General features: G+C 38.3%; 1 protein-coding gene across 4 annotated transcripts in view; it reads left to right on the top strand.

Annotated features, from left to right (window-relative positions):
• The window catches only part of NBEA (neurobeachin), a 522,877-nt gene that overhangs the window by 479,268 nt on the left and 27,875 nt on the right, over nucleotides 1-15,734 (top strand). For 2 of the 4 annotated variants that reach the window (XM_072854755.1, XM_072854766.1), the window contains 3 exons: nucleotides 12,277-12,339; nucleotides 12,666-12,755; nucleotides 14,262-14,454. In XM_072854755.1, the coding sequence (XP_072710856.1) occupies nucleotides 12,277-12,339; nucleotides 12,666-12,755; nucleotides 14,262-14,454 (346 nt within the window). The remainder of the gene's footprint in view (nucleotides 1-12,276; nucleotides 12,340-12,665; nucleotides 12,756-14,261; nucleotides 14,455-15,734) is intronic. The other 2 variants (XM_072854781.1, XM_072854775.1) reach the window with 1 other exon arrangement.

The following is a 15,734-nucleotide window of genomic DNA, read 5'->3' as shown; positions in this document are numbered from 1 at the left end:
GTTTTCCTACAAGGGATGTTCTTAATTGTAAAATAAGTAGAAATAAATATGATGTGTATGTTCTGTGTAATGGCTTTCTGAAACATGTGTAAGTCACCCTTCTGGCAGTAAAGATTACTCATTAGTTTAGCTATTAATAACATTTATTTTCCACGACAATGATATTCTCTAGACTTGATCCTATACCTTCATTTATTTACTTCTACATCAAAAGATGTCAGTGTCCCAGTAGTTCAAAAGACTACCTGCTTATCATCATCTGAATTCTTGTCAACTACTGGCCAAATTGCCATGGGGTATGAACAGTCGCTAATAGACCCTCTTTCTCGCATGTTTTGTTTGAACTTCCTCATGTGCATGGTGTTTACTCTATATGCTGGTTTACCAGAAAGATTTGAGAGAGTTCAGAGAAGAGCATCCTAGTGATGGGAGGACAGAGAAGACTGATTTATGAACAAGATTTCAAGAGCTTGACAGGAAATAACCGAGTGAAAGGGGACGTGTAGCAGAAAGGCAGAAATATGGAGAGTTGCTCATGCCAGCTGAGATAGATAGGGATATTATTTGTCTGATCCCAGATTAACTAGCAGCTACAGGATCAAATTCAGACAGGAAAGTTCAGGCTTAATGGCAGAAGAAGTTTCCTAAGGTCTATAGGCTGTAATTTGACTGTACAAATCTCATAAGAGAAATTGTAAAAGCCTCATTAAATGGGTCATTTCAAACTAGAATGGGCAACCACTGTAAAAATGCATTGTTAGGAAGAATGTACACTATGGGCAGTTAGAAAAATTGTGACTTTTTCATCTGTGTCTTTTATTCTGCTATGTTCTGTTGTGGCGATAGCTGTGAGCATAACATGAACCCAACTACTTTGTCAGTAACTGCATTAGTCTGTGCCTTTTAGGATTACATTAACTTCCATCATAAGTCATTGCAACTTTTTGTTTTAATTTGGGATTATCTTTATAAGTTTTTAATTTTTGACAAACTAATGGTTAATGTAGATATTAATTTTTAAAATTGCTACATTATGGGTGGAAATTTTTCAAGACAGTCAGTTTAGCTCTTCAGAGTTCTTCATTGTTTAAACCCCTCTGTCTGAGGGGTTGGTCCTTTGTTGACTTACGCAGACTAAAGTCAACAGGTTGAAAAAAAGTGTGGTCAGTAGATGTCCTGAGCACCTACCATGTATAGATTGCTATCCAGAGTCATAGTTTACTACACTTCCTACAACCAAACCCAGTTGCTTGTTATTTACACCACGTCACAGAAATTAAATACTATCCTAAATATTCACATTCCCTTTTTTATTTCTTATATTGCCAATTTTGTCAGAATGCTACATAAAATGTATAAATGTGTAGTAGTTTTACAGAATACAATGCAAAAATATGATCATTTCCTAAGATAGAAAGAGAACAGTATTGAGGAGGGAAATGTAATTGAAGTGGAAGAAGAGTCAGGAAATAACTTGAGACATTTTTCTTTAAAAAGGGATCAATTCAGTTGATGGACAGAAAAATAATGAAAGAGGTGGGGGAATTTAAGAATTTTTATTCTTTAAAAAATAATTTCCTCCCGAAATAAACTTGTCATGCAGAAACTTTACATACATTTGTTGCTGATTTAAAAAAGTTTAACTGTGAATTTTTAAAGCTTGCAATTTAGCTTTTAAAATAAAAAGCATAGTTAAAACCAGCTGTAAGCATGCACTGTTAAAGCTTTTAGTCACGAAGACAAAAATTAATTAGAAAAGAGTGGATGAAGTTTCAAAGTTTCAATGAAACCTCCTGCTGGTATTACTGTTGCATTTTTATGGATAGGATGCCTCTGCTTAAAGGCCTCCGTGCTCCTAAAAATGACAATTAAAAACATATACGGTGTCTTAAAATCAAAGGCAAGGGGAGCTAATAAATAATATTAAACCTGATGTCGTCCCCAACAAATTCTCCCTTCTAACCGCATGGAGTAAAATTTCGCTATGTGTAAGAGGCAGTGCACTATTCAGATGACATGAGCCTCCCTGAAAACCATGGGAAGCAGCCCAATGCTACTTCCTTGGCTCCACTCCCAATTACTCCCCAGAGCACTTAACAAGTCTAGGGTACTTGTATTTTATTCTCATCCCGGTTAGCGTTCCCTTTGTTCCGGCAGCTGTGCGGGTACCAGCAAAGCCAGGCTCTCTCTGCTTCTGTGACCTTTCCTGGCTAGCAGAACTCACGAGCCATTTGGTCACCCAGCTTGAAAGTCGGGGGTCCTTCAGGAATATTCATTCCCCCAGTTTCCTCAAAAATACCACTGCTTTTTTTGCTTGATGCATTGGCCTGTTGCGAGCTGTGAGTGGAGGTCAGGTTGACCACTTCTGCTTTCCAGACCAGGCTATGGAATAAGGACAGAGATGCTCAGTTTTGCTGTTTTGTCAGACTAGAGATTGCTCCATGTCTCTTTCCCCAGGAGATCTTCATGGACAGTAGAAGTTTCTTCTTTCTTCTGCCTCAATGGAGAGAAAAAGCAATGAGATTTTTCACAAGTACCTTCTCAGTTTTGTAGCGTTTCTACTCCTGGACAATATCTGGAGCTTTATTATTGTAGGAATATAAAGGTATAATAATACCACTGTCTTCACTGCCATAGAATAACTAGCTTCTGCTTTCAGCTCAGCATTCTGGTTAGTATAAATGGTGATGGATCAGTGATGTGTGAGTTTGAATTTTTTTTTAAATTATTTTTAAATAATAGGAAAACCAAAAGTACCTTCTAATTTTGCCCAGAATAAAGCCCTGCATGTGCTTTAGTGTTTAACTGAACAGGTCAGGGTAAGCAGCTTCTCTTCATGTCTGAAGAAAAGAAATAAAAAGGAGGGAGAAGGAGGGAAAATGGAATTGCATGGGAAGATGGGCTTTTACACAACTCCTGTCTTCTTGAGGGAGGGAGAAAGAGGCCAAGGTACAGTGGGAGCATGAGAAGCCACGTGAACAGCAAAGAGGGGAAAAGGACAGAAAGGGCATTTGGAACTCTTGACACAGAGGAGGAGGAAGGGAAAGGGTTAGAAAGGCAGTCCTGGGGAGCAGTGAGAGAAGCAGTGAAGGAATTGCCATAAGAACAGAGAGCTCTTGGTATGGTTGTTAATGCAGAGAAATTATGTTTGCAGCCTTCCCAGAGCTTTATGGGATTTTTTAGTCTTGACCTTTGGGACTTCTGTTTTCATTAGTGAATTCATTGAGATATTGTATGATATAATCTAGTTAGGCATTTCTAAACAAAAAAGACTTTATTTTAAGTACTTTTGACTTGTAAAATTTAGCAGGTTTCTAAATGCAGTTGATGGTGTTTTGAAAAATACTACTGGCAATTTTTAGCCTGGTACAACTGGAACTTCAGGCTTTCTAACTGTTACTCACTGCTTTTCACATGTGGAAACAATTGTAGCATCCCAGACAGCAGCAGTGTTTTTCTAAAATGCCTGTAAATTTTAGTGACTGCCAACTAAGGGATTCTAATGACAGTTTTCATATAATTTTTTAATTCCTTCACTTCCTCTTTTGTAGACTTTGAAAATCTGTAGTGGTTCCAGTCATAAGAGAAGCTACATTTAAAAATTCAGAGGATTTTTTATTTCTTATTCAAGGAAATGTAACAAATTTATCTCTGCTTTAGAAAAGCCTTGAAATAACTTTTCATTATTGGAGATAATGTGCTTGGAATCCTAGGAGCCTTTTCAGAAAAGAATGTTTGTGTCATAAGTTTTCTCTGTTTAAAAAAAAAATCCATCCCAAAGATCTAAAAACATTAAGATTTCAGCATCCTGGCTTGTATTTCATATGCAAAAGAGAAAAATAAATTAGTTAAAGGATGACATAAGAGAGAGGAAGGGAAATGCTTAGCTTAAAAGCAAAAACTCCTGAGTAGGAGTGTCAAGAAGTGAGACGTATGACAAACCTAAGACTGTAATGGTAGATTTTAAAAGAAAAAAGAAAACTGAAAGATGCAGGCAAGGACAGCTTGAAGAGGAATTTTGGTAATAACAAGAACTTGAATTTCTTGGGACTTGAAACTGGCAACACAAACTTGGGAAGAAAGAAACAGTTTGGCCAGAATAGAAGATTATGCTCTGAGCTAGATCTTGCTAAGTTCTAAGCCTGAGGACTCTCTCTTGGTAACAGGATTTATACAACAGGAGGCACATTGAGGAAACAGAACTGGTTTGGTTTGGTTTGGTTTGGTTTGCAAATACTAGATAGGACACATCTGCAATTCTGCATATTGTGATGTTTTGATTGCGATCACATAAAGGAGTAATACAAAGGAGCAGTATCAACAGGGAAATTCTATGTTGCAGGTGTACATTTTAGTAATTTGCATTGCAGAATCAAGGTGTCAAAGAGAAGCTTGTTCTATAGACCTAAACACCAGATGGGAAAGATCATCTAGATTGGCCTCTCACCCAACAAATCACAGAGAGCTCTTGTCCATGTAGCCTTTTGAATGTAACCATAAGTGTTGGTGTCTGAATAACGAAGAGGATATGGAAGTGTTTCCTTATATAGGTAGAGTTTAGGTGATGAGAAATTATTTCAGTGAGTCACCTCAAATATTTATCATCCAAAAACAACAACAAAAATTCTTGTTTTAAAAGAAATGAGGGAATGTCTCCAGAAAAGATGAAACTGCTTGTCAGATGGAGAGGAATCCTTGCTTCTGAGGTTGGCCATTATGTAACAGTAGGAAAACTATTTCAGGGCAATTATCAGTCATCTAAAAATAAAAAATCCTGATTGCCCAGGTTTCAAAACCTTAACTATTTATGCCGTGAAGTTATATATTTAACGAATTATTGTATCACACTATTACGTCTCTCACAAAAGTAACTTAGCAGTAAAATCTTTTCTAATGTGTTGTACTCAGTAACTTAATGATCAAAGAAAGCAACATTTTCTTTTATAAACTTAATACAGATTTGGGAGAATGATGACAGAGCAATGATTTCATTTGGCATGACATCAATGAACACACAAGAGTTTCAGTAAATGTTACCAATCTGTATGGGACAGGAATTATTGCAAACATGAACATAAGAAATACAATAGTTCAACTGAAGAAAATAATGGCATGAAATGAGAATAATAAAACGTTCTTTACATGAAGGGTGACCTCATTGCTCTCTACAGCTTCCTGAGGAAGGTAAGCGGAGAGGGAGGTGCTGATCTCTTCTCCCTTGTATCCAGTGGCAGGACGCATGGGAATGGTTCAAAGCTGCACCAGGAGAGGTTTAGTTTGGACATTAGGAAGCATTTCTTTACCGAGAGGGTGGTCAAACACTGGAACAGGCTTGCTAGAGAGGTGGTTGATGCCCCAAGCCTGTCAGTGTTTAAGAGGCATTTGGACAATGCCCTTAACAACATGCTTTAACTTTTGGTCAGCCCTGAAGTGGTCAGGCAGTTGGACTAGATGATTGTTGTAAGTCCCTTCCAGCTGAAGTATTGTATTGTATTGATAGTATTGTATTGTATTGTATTCTATTCTATTCTATTTGAAAGAGAAAAAAAAAAATTAATGTAGTTGTAAACAAAGCTATAAATAAATGTATGACTTTCTTCAGTTCCAGCCTATGTTTAGGGTTTTGCACAGCATTGACTCTACAAGCAAAGGGATGCTCCCTGTCTGCCTTGTATACAGGCAAACAGCAGGGAAGAAAAGGCAGTGAAATTGGCATGAGCTGGGAGCAAAACCCGCAGATTTAAAAATTATCGCAACTATAAAAAGAAAGTGATGAACTGAGCAGTGTGGCCTGAGGACCCCCTATAACAACATAGACCTTGTCAGAGGAATTGAGAGTTAAAGCTATTTGCTTTAGAGCATAATAGAGTTTGCTATAGCTTTTAGTGTAATTTAATGGGAAAATTTCATTATATCAGTGGTAAACTCTTTTGTTCCAGACAGAGTTGGAAGGATACAAGAAAGAGAAAAACTATAGAAAATTGATTTTTTTTTCCTTCTGGTATAGTTAGGAAGGGAGGGGAGCATTTCACTCCTTGACATCAGCCTTTTTCAGTGTAAGGAAGTTTTCCATGATTTTCAGGGGGATGGGCTGCTAGAGAGGGAAAGGAAGTATTTGTGCTCAGGCACCCAGGAACCTCGCACATGAGAGTATGCCTGAAAGAGTAAGGGACACTCTCAGCTAAACCTGCCCTGGCTGCAGGATATCCACCTTTACAGTATTTTTGCTTTACCTTCTCTGTTTCTGTTTGTGAGATGTATTGAATTTATTTCCCATTTGCAGGGTATTAACCAAATGCTTGCTTAAGCTAGCAGAGTGTTAAAATATTTTTGTGTCGTGAGAGGCCTATTGGACTACCAGGGGCAAGAATGGGAGAACTATAAAGATGAAAGATTGAAGAACTAGGTATCTCAATTAGTAGCTTAATGAGGGAAATGTGAAAGCTAAAAGGCAGTGCTCCCAGAGACAAATAAGGTCACCGATGTGACTCATGCCTGTAAAGAGAATGGGAGATCTTACCTTTCACATTCTCATTTGTTTCGTAGTACTATTTCCTTTCACAGGGGAATGAGGAAGAAGTTCAGGGGTGGACTGACTCTGGAGGAGGCTGAAGGTCAGCTCTGAGCTGTTGGTCTTCTGCTGGGGAGCCATTTAATTGTGCATTGGATCCAATGAGATAGATACCTTCTGTGAGGGGAAGGAGCTCAAGGTTGCCCCCTCTCCATTGTTAAATTAATAGTGACCTGCAGAGAAAATCCATTTCTGTGCCCGTCTTTCAGTCCCTTGAGTATCCTGATTAAATAACCGACTGTATCGAAGCCTCCAGACTAATTGAGTCATTGCTTGTCTTTAAACTACAGCACTTCTTTCCTCCAAACATACAATAATAAAATGGAAATCAATACTCTTAACCTAACTTATCAAAAGTCCTGAAGATATTGATGCTGTTTAACAGCTGTAGATGCAAATAAAAAAGCAGTATCTCACACCACTTGTACAAAACAATAACATTTTCAAGCCGCTTATGCTACCCACCAAAGGGCTGTCAATCTTGGTTGCTCTGAAGAACACGGTGCTTGGGGGCTGTTGAGTGTGCTGGCTGCATGGGCGGGAGAGCACATAAAGGATTCCTCTGTTCACTTGGATGCAAAAATGAAATAAACTTTCAGGAAAGGCAGAGATGGATGACTGTTGCTGTGGTGCATATTTCTCAAATGCTTACGGATTTTGGCTCCTCATTGGGCTCAGTCCCTGTGCACAGGGGAAAATGGATTGTAGAAAAACCTGAATGTGGTACACAAGAGGAACAAAATGCACCAGGATTATGGGAATTAGTAATAAAAAGACTGAGTATGTAAAAAAAAGTAATAAAAACACAGAGAAACTCATATAATACATATTTTAGAAAGTTTGATTTGTAACTGATTATGGTAGTCATCAGTGCAGATTAATAAAACAAGGCTACTTCACATAAGAATAAAAAAAGTGTATTACTATCTGCAATGCAGTCTGGTTTTAGGAATTTTTTTCTTCCCTCCATGATTCAACGTAAAAGTGCTCACACTCTTATATTTATTGTATTATGTAGTCACCAGGCATCTCTCTCAGCAAAGGGGAGTTTGCAAATGAGGTGGACGATTAATATCTTCCTTGGTGATTTTTACCTGCATTTCTGAAGAACGTTTTGTCATGGTTTAACCCCAGTCGGCAACCAAGCACCACACAGCCGCTCGCTCACCCTCCCCCCTGCTAGGGTGGGGGAGAGGATCTGAAGAGCAAAAATAAGAAAACTCATGGGCTGAGATAAGAACAGTTTAATAATTGAAATCAATTATAATAATAACAACAATAATAATAACAATAATAATGATTAAAAAAATGTGATGAAAAGGAAAACAACAAGAGAGAGAGAGGAACAAAACCCAGGAAAAACAAGTGATACAACAGCTCACCACCCGCCGACCGATGCCCAGCCAGTCCCCGAGCAGCGATTGCTGCCCCCTGGCCAACTCCCCCCATATACTGAGCATGAGGTCATATGGTATGGAATAGCCTTTTGGCCAGTTTGGATCACCTGGCAGGGCATGAGAAGCTGAAAAGTCCTTGACTAGTGTAAGCACTACTTAGCAACAACTAAAACATCAGTGTGTTATCAACATGATTCTCATACTAAACCCAAAACACAGCACTATACCAGCTACTAGGAAGAAAATTAACTCTATCCCAGCCAAAACCAGGACACTTTTTTAGAGAAAAAATATGTTAAAAATAAACTGGTTCATGTCTTACCCTTTTTGCAAACGTATGACAAAGAGCAAACAAACCCTTCACTTTTGTGGTATTTCGGATGAGTCAATTCTAGCATTTTCCTTTAGATTAGGACTGTGCTTCTGAAATGAATCTGCAGATCATCCCTATTTGCCATGCTTTCATTCACACCGCAGAGTAGTTCTGAAGTGTGTGAACTGGCTTCTAAGCTACAGCAGCAGTGTGTTCCAGGGGTGCAGATAGCAGAGCCCAGCTGATGGAGGTCTGCAGCCCACGCTGAAGCCAGCGTGGTGGGAAAACCCTGCAGTGGGCATGGTTTCAGCATGGGTTCCTCACGACCAACTCTTGCTCTGCAGCTCTGCTCCTGTTGGATTACACTGCTTGCTGTTGGAGACATTGCCTTTGACCACTAAAATATTTCTTATACCTAAAGAAACAGATTGCTTGGATTCTTTAATGGCAGATTTGTGTTTCTTTCAACCAGAATTAAGAAATAAAACCCAAATACTTTGGTAGGCTGCATAATGAGCAAAGCAGATGTATCGAACCCTTCATTCCACAAGAAGCTGACGCTAAGGACTGATCCTTTAAGTTGCAGAGGAACATCCCAGTATCCTTGTGAATGTACAGTCTGCCTTTAAGCATAAAAATTGGAACCCACTAATTTATTTCCTTTGAGCAAAATATATTTAGGACATCACTTATTGTAACTAAGAGTAGTATAATTCATAAGATGGTATGATTTTATGTATTGATTTCTTGGCAAAAAATGTATGTAAACATATAATATGCATCTCTATATTATTGTTAGATGGCCAATATTAAGTGCTATGAAGTTGTGTTTTGCTTGATTGCATAAATTAGGATGTGTGAGATCAACTAATTTTAAACTTCGAATTGCCAGCAAGTTTGTAGGCATTTTTTCTTTCCTTGTTCTGACCTATGATTATCAAATAATAGGCTAAGACCCATTTTATCTTTCTGCAGTACATGATCATATCCTAACAGATACTCCCTGAAGTGTCTGGAGCACAAATCTCATTTTATGTATATTAAAAACAGTAGGAAATATCAAATCAGCTCACTAAATAGCTTTTCTGCATCACCTTATTAAGAAAGTGAAAACTAATATAATTGCCATTTTTCTGTTCCAAAAGCATTAAATCTGGCAGCCTCTGAATTCTAAGCTTATATTGTTTCTACACGAAGGACATTTGAAGGTGAAATGAGAATAAACTTTATTTTATTAAAATTTGTATTAAATTGACTAGAATGTGTGTTTCAGGGAGTGGTGTAGCACTTTGCAGACAATATGCAAGATCTGATGGGAGAAAAGGGGTTGATTATTTAGAATGAAATGTTTAAGACAATTAAATAAATCTAAAGTTTGATGATTTACAGTTCAAGAAAAACTGCAGTGTACACTTACCAGTTTTCAAATTAATTTCAGATATGGCTAGAGTTCTCTTGTAAACAAATCAATGTATTACATTATTATTCACAGATCTGTTCGGTACCTGCTTTTCATTTTGTGTCAAGTGATCTGATAGGAGGCAGCATTAGGAATACCCTTGGGCCAGTCACTTTATCTCTGTATGCTTGTTTATCTTCTGTGTAAGTTTTGACAAGGTTTTTCTGTCCTTTTTAAGTGTTGTGAGCTCTAGAGAGGAATACCAGTTGTAGCTGTGCACAGCTGTGGTGTTGTGCAGACTATAGTCTCAGTGCAGTCGTTGAATATTATGGGTATTTTTAAAAAAACATTGCTCAGTTTCTTTAACGCTTCCAAGAGTTGTCAGTTTTACAAATGGTATTTTTGAAAGAAAAGGATAACAGTACTATCCACAGGGTGGGGGGGAGGCAGTTGTCTTTGTAAGTGCAAGCCAGCAAAAATATTAAATATTCCGTGAATATCAAGTCTTGATTCTGCATTAGTTCTGGTTACGGAAAGACTCGGCATTAACTTAACTGTTTTAAAATTATGGGCGCGTAAAGTATGTAAGTGAGCATTTACCAGGACATCTTCAGCTGTAAAATAACAGTTACTTTTGACAGTTATGTTTTAAGTGTCCATTCCTCATCATCTGAAAAATTCATGCTGGTTTATTATTGTATTCTACTTGTCCTTCTCTTCCCCTGTTACTATCATAAATCTACCTGAACTGGGAGGGAAAGCCAGCAAAGTTTTTGTGTGCAGCATTTATAGCCAAACAATCAGCATTTCCCAAGACTGGACAACATGAAAGTAAATGTGTAAATTAGAATTGGGCTGCACTGAAAAAAAATTTAATAATTCATTTCAGTGTGCCTGCGAGAGAACAGAAGTATCATTTAAGGGATCACTATAAAGGGTGGGAGAGGAAGAGCTGGGTTTTTTTCAGTATTGCTGCCAAATACAATTCACACTCTTATTTCAACACAGAATTCTTTCAAAAATTAAAATTAAATTAACCTTGATAATTATTTGAAAAAAAGAAAAATGGAAATTACTTTTCTCAAAATACTATTGACAGATCTGTGTGGAAGCACATATCATGCAGTGCCTGATATTGTTGATATTAGTCTGTCATTTTGAAAATGAAGTTCACAAACAAGTATAATTTCCTTCCCTTCTCCCCGCCAACCAAATCAGTTATAGAGCACTGAATGTAATCGAAAATACTACCTTTGATTTGACTTGAAGTGAATTTTATATTCCTGTATAAAAAGTGTCTGCATGAGTGACATGTGGCATGAGTAAAGAGATACTGTTTATATGTTACGTATAGATAGCTGCTGTATAGACATGTATACACATACACGCATATGCCCACACAACTGCATTGTTTTTGTATAAAATTACACTATGATTTTAAAATAATTCATCATTAAATGATGTTAATAAAACCTGAGATGCTCACCAGTTCCCAAGAAACACTCTGTGCCTTGGAGACTAAAGTCCACTCTGAATTAGTCAGCAAGCAAGAAATCCCCTGTACTGGGGTAATTACAGCATCAAATGTGCTAGGGCTAGAATCCATTGAAAGCCCTTCCGCCGCTTGACTGGACTTTGCATGAAGTTTCTTTCTCAGCAAATGTTTGTTTGCGGTATTCCATTATATACCTGTCAATCTAGGGCATGAAGAGTGGTAGACTTTAGTGACCGGTTAGGAAATTTCTCTAACATCTGTTCTTGTATCTATGCTGTGAAGTGGAGGAAAACACAGATTGGCTTGTAGGAATTACAAAATATGTAGATTAAAAGGATTCTTCCGTATCATGAAGTATTTATTTTGCTGCTTACCATTTTATGTCTGAAAGAAATAACTTAATTTATCAATACAGTGATGGTTTTGGTGTTTTTTCATGTTTCTTGTGTGGTAGCGAATGAAAAATTCATAAAGCTTGCAAGAAAAATATTAAGGGTCAGTAGTGCAGGTTACAGCATATATATATAGGTACATAAGGCACAGTGCATTTCAAAATCTGCCAGTTTAGTTTTCTATGAACAGTTTATTCTTGATTTTACAAGGTCAAATAAAAAAGTACCTGTCTATTTGAAAAATAAGGAGTGTTCTTTAATGTATTGCATTTACAAGCAGCAATCTTTTGCCAAATTTTTGAGAATATATCTTAAATATATTTTTGTTTGAATGAAATGTTTGAGTAGTGGAAACATCTCAGTATATGGGCTGTATTCTACTCCCTATCAAATTACTCCAGATTTATTCTGAAAGTAGATTTAAGTCTTGAATAATGCATTGAAATTGCTAAGTTTTCATTTTAAACCTGTGAAGCCTGAAAGCCCATGAAAAAATGCAATAAAATTAAGCATGAAATAAATACTTGGTGAATGTATGCAACTTGGAAAAATTTTTACATTGGTCTGAATGTGCCTGGCAAGATTTGTTTCTGACATTTTTTTGTTTTAACCTACTCATGTTGTTGTTGAAATAGTAATTATTTTGTTTTTATTATATTTTATACATGAATTTTGTTTCTCAGTTTGCTTTTCTTTCCCCCTATTTAAGATTCCAGAGGCTTATTTTATTAGAGATCCTCATACTTTCCTCCTTACAAAGGAATTTATTAAGGTATATATGTTCTTTTTGGTGCAAAAACAAAGCTCTCTCAAGACCTGAACTGCATGTCCTCACAGGTTAACATTTTCACATATAACGCCAGTTACTGGAAATGAGAATGGTTAGTTGGTTAACTGAAGCATGCTTGAAAGGAGAAGCAAAGCTTGTCTACAAAATACTAACACTTGGATGAGTCTGCAGCCTGGGAGGAGAGCACCGGGTGAATTTTCTGGACTTTTTTCATGGCTGACTTGGGATATGCCTGCATTGTCACACAGTGTGTTGACCTCTCTCCTTGACGCATATTGCTCATGACAGTCCCTCTCCCTTGCCCGCAGGCCATGGAGGCGCAGATACAGAACTTTGGACAGACGCCATCGCAGTTGCTCATTGAGCCCCATCCACCTCGGAGCTCTGCCATGCACCTGGTGAGACATAACTGCTGGCCGGAATGCATTCCCTTTGAACCTGAGGATCCTTTGTAGGTCATAAAGTACCCGTTTAAGCAACACTTTCAATGCCTTCCATTGCCCATGCAGCCGTACTTTCTCCTGGCAGAAATGGCTCACAGTGCTCTAGCAGAGCAAGGTGGAGGTTTGAATAGGTTTAGCTTCCTATAGTCCTGGCTTTTCCTGTCTAATATTGTATAAAAAAGGCCCTATCTTCCTAAATATACACTTGGTAAATGCATATTTACACTCTTATTTCTGCAAGTAGTGGGAATGACTGCAGGCTTTTCTTAGAGCGAGCATGTTGTTTTGTTTTGATTTAAAGGATGCGTTGTTAGGGGCTGGTTTATGAACAATGCCTGCTTGACAAAAATGAAGTATTGGAGTTCAAATCATACTGGAATCCTCCTGCCTGTTCCCCTGGGAGAATACAATATATATTTCGAATTTCAATTTGAACTCCAAAATTCATTCCCATCTCATTCTTCTTTGTGCTTCTTGCAAATAATTATATGAAATAGCCAGACTGAATGAGACAGATCTCTGTGCTCCTCAGTGCCTTTGATTAAATGCTTAGAGCTAGATATTTTAAGTTTTTTGAACCGACAGTAATACGTGCAGTAGTTTCAATCATTTTATCTATCTACAAGGAAATCACTCTATCTAGTTGTACACTGCGAAAGGGGGAATTGATCTGGAAGTGTTAGCTGTGTTATTTTAAGTAATGTGTAGATGTCAAACGTACATAATATTTATTTTATATTCTTAAGAGATGGATAATATATTTTTAATAATAATTTAAAATAATAAGTAGAAAGGATTATTTGCACTTGTAGAAATAATTCTATTTGTTATAACAGTGGTTGAAAAAAAATAACATTAAAAACAGTCCTTAATAACAGTATTATTGTCCATGTACAAAAAACTGTGTCACTTATAGAATCATCAAATAGGTTGATAATTACTTACAGCCTCCCTAATAAGTATATGCTTTACATAGAATTAAGTTGTCTATGTTTGGAAGCACTGTATTTCGTATAAAGAATTCATTAAGAAAAATTAAATATCTGTGAGTTTTTGAGTCCCTTTTAAAATTTCTTTTTTCAACCATTGTAGTTTATAGCATTTATATTTATGATGTATTATTTGATTAACTCTTTTATTTGACTCGTATCTCTATTGTATGAATATTAACTGCTGTGTAATTTTACATTTTACTGTGTATTAATTAATGCTAACGGTCATTTTGCGCCCTGTAACGATAACCCTTACCATACCTATTCTCTACTTGTCCTCATGTAATGATCCGATAATAGCTTCTGATCTTGCTCTCCTCCATCACTAGTGTAGACGCGCAGGTAGTGTTGTTTTCCCTGTATGTGCACATGCTTGCCTGCTCTTTAACCTCGTTTTCCCTCAGACCTCCTCACTAATTGTGTTATCCCTTCTGTTTTCTTCTGCTCTCTTCTCCTTTCTACTCAACAGTGTTTCCTTCCACAGAGCCCCCTCATGTTTAAAGATCAGATGCAGCAGGATGTCATCATGGTGCTGAAGTTCCCATCAAATTCCCCCGTCACGCACGTGGCAGCCAACACGCTGCCCCACCTGACCATTCCTGCCGTGGTGACCGTCACCTGCAGCAGGCTTTTTGCAGTCAATCGGTGGCACAACACAGTAGGTAGGTTCTCACGGGCACGCTTCATTCGAATTTGAACCTTAACAGTGCAGCTCTAATTTCGAATGCAATTTGGGTTGCATTAGATGTGGGTTAATCTCACTCACCTGCCTGTGCACAAAAATTTACTGTTTTTTTCTGGTTTGTGTCAAATAATCAAAGCTTGTGTTTTCTCTGGTGTCATTCCTAGAAACACTCTCCCTAACAGCAGCACATCACCATGGCAGCCAATCGATTTGTGGTTACATCAGGATCAGCCTTTGATATAATGCTTTTCAGGAGAGTGCTGCTGTTCTTGACACAGCCGATATTAATATGTCCCAGGTTTCAGGAATACATACTGGCATGCTAGAGAGCGTACATCACTGTCTGCTGCTTGAGAGAGATTTCAGGTCTGTCCAGGAGCTTGTCATAAGCCTTCCCCTGGGTCACCGTTAGATAATGTGGGACCCTAAGCAAGCCTAAGTGGCTGCACACTGAACTATTCTGAAGAGAAGTTTCCTTATTCCCTCCAAAAAGCCCATTCAATGAGGTCATCCCAAATTTCCCTTCCGGCCCCTCGGCTCACCTCCCCACATTGCTGCTAGAACTGTCCTGTCTCCTCACCTGGACATGTAGATTCTGAGGTTGTCCCAGGGATTGCTAAATAGGTTGTGGGGCCATGAGCTACTGCCCTGCTTGGGAATGAACAGGTTTCATTTTCAAAGGCAGCTTCCTGCTGTGATAGCTCTTATGTTGCAGCATCTGGAAACTTTTGAAGGTTTCTTACCACCTGGGAAAAACAACAAGGTACCTGGTGTTTGAGAGTGTGACTCGGTAGCTGACTCAGGAACTTTGTAGGGACTAGGCAAAAGAAGAAAAATCCTCCCTATTGTGGTTTAACCCCAGCCGGCAACTAAGCACCACACAGCCGCTCGCCCACTCCCCCCCAGTGGGATGAGGGAGAGAATCGGAAGAGTAAAAGTAAGAAAACTCGTGGGTTGAGATAAAGACAGTTTAATAGGTAAAGCAAAAGCCACGCATGCAAGCAAAGCAAAGCAAGTTCACTACTTCATTCACTACTGCCCATGGGCAGGCAGGTGTTCAGCCATCTCCAGGAAAGCAGGGCTCCATCACGCATAATGGTTTCCTGGGAAGACAAACGCCGTCCCTCCAGATGTCCCCCCATTCCTTCTTCTTCCCCAGATTTATATGCTGAGCATGACGTCATGTGGTATGGAATAGCCCTTTGGTCAGTTGGGGTCAGCTGTCCCAGCTGTGCCCCCTCCCAGCTTCTTGTGCAC

Source organism: Ciconia boyciana, chromosome 1, assembly GCF_034638445.1.
Source record: "Ciconia boyciana chromosome 1, ASM3463844v1, whole genome shotgun sequence".
Classification (NCBI taxonomy): Eukaryota; Metazoa; Chordata; class Aves; order Ciconiiformes; family Ciconiidae; genus Ciconia; species Ciconia boyciana.
The sequence above is the reverse complement of the archived record's forward strand: the minus strand, read 5'-3'. Positions and strand labels throughout refer to the sequence as shown.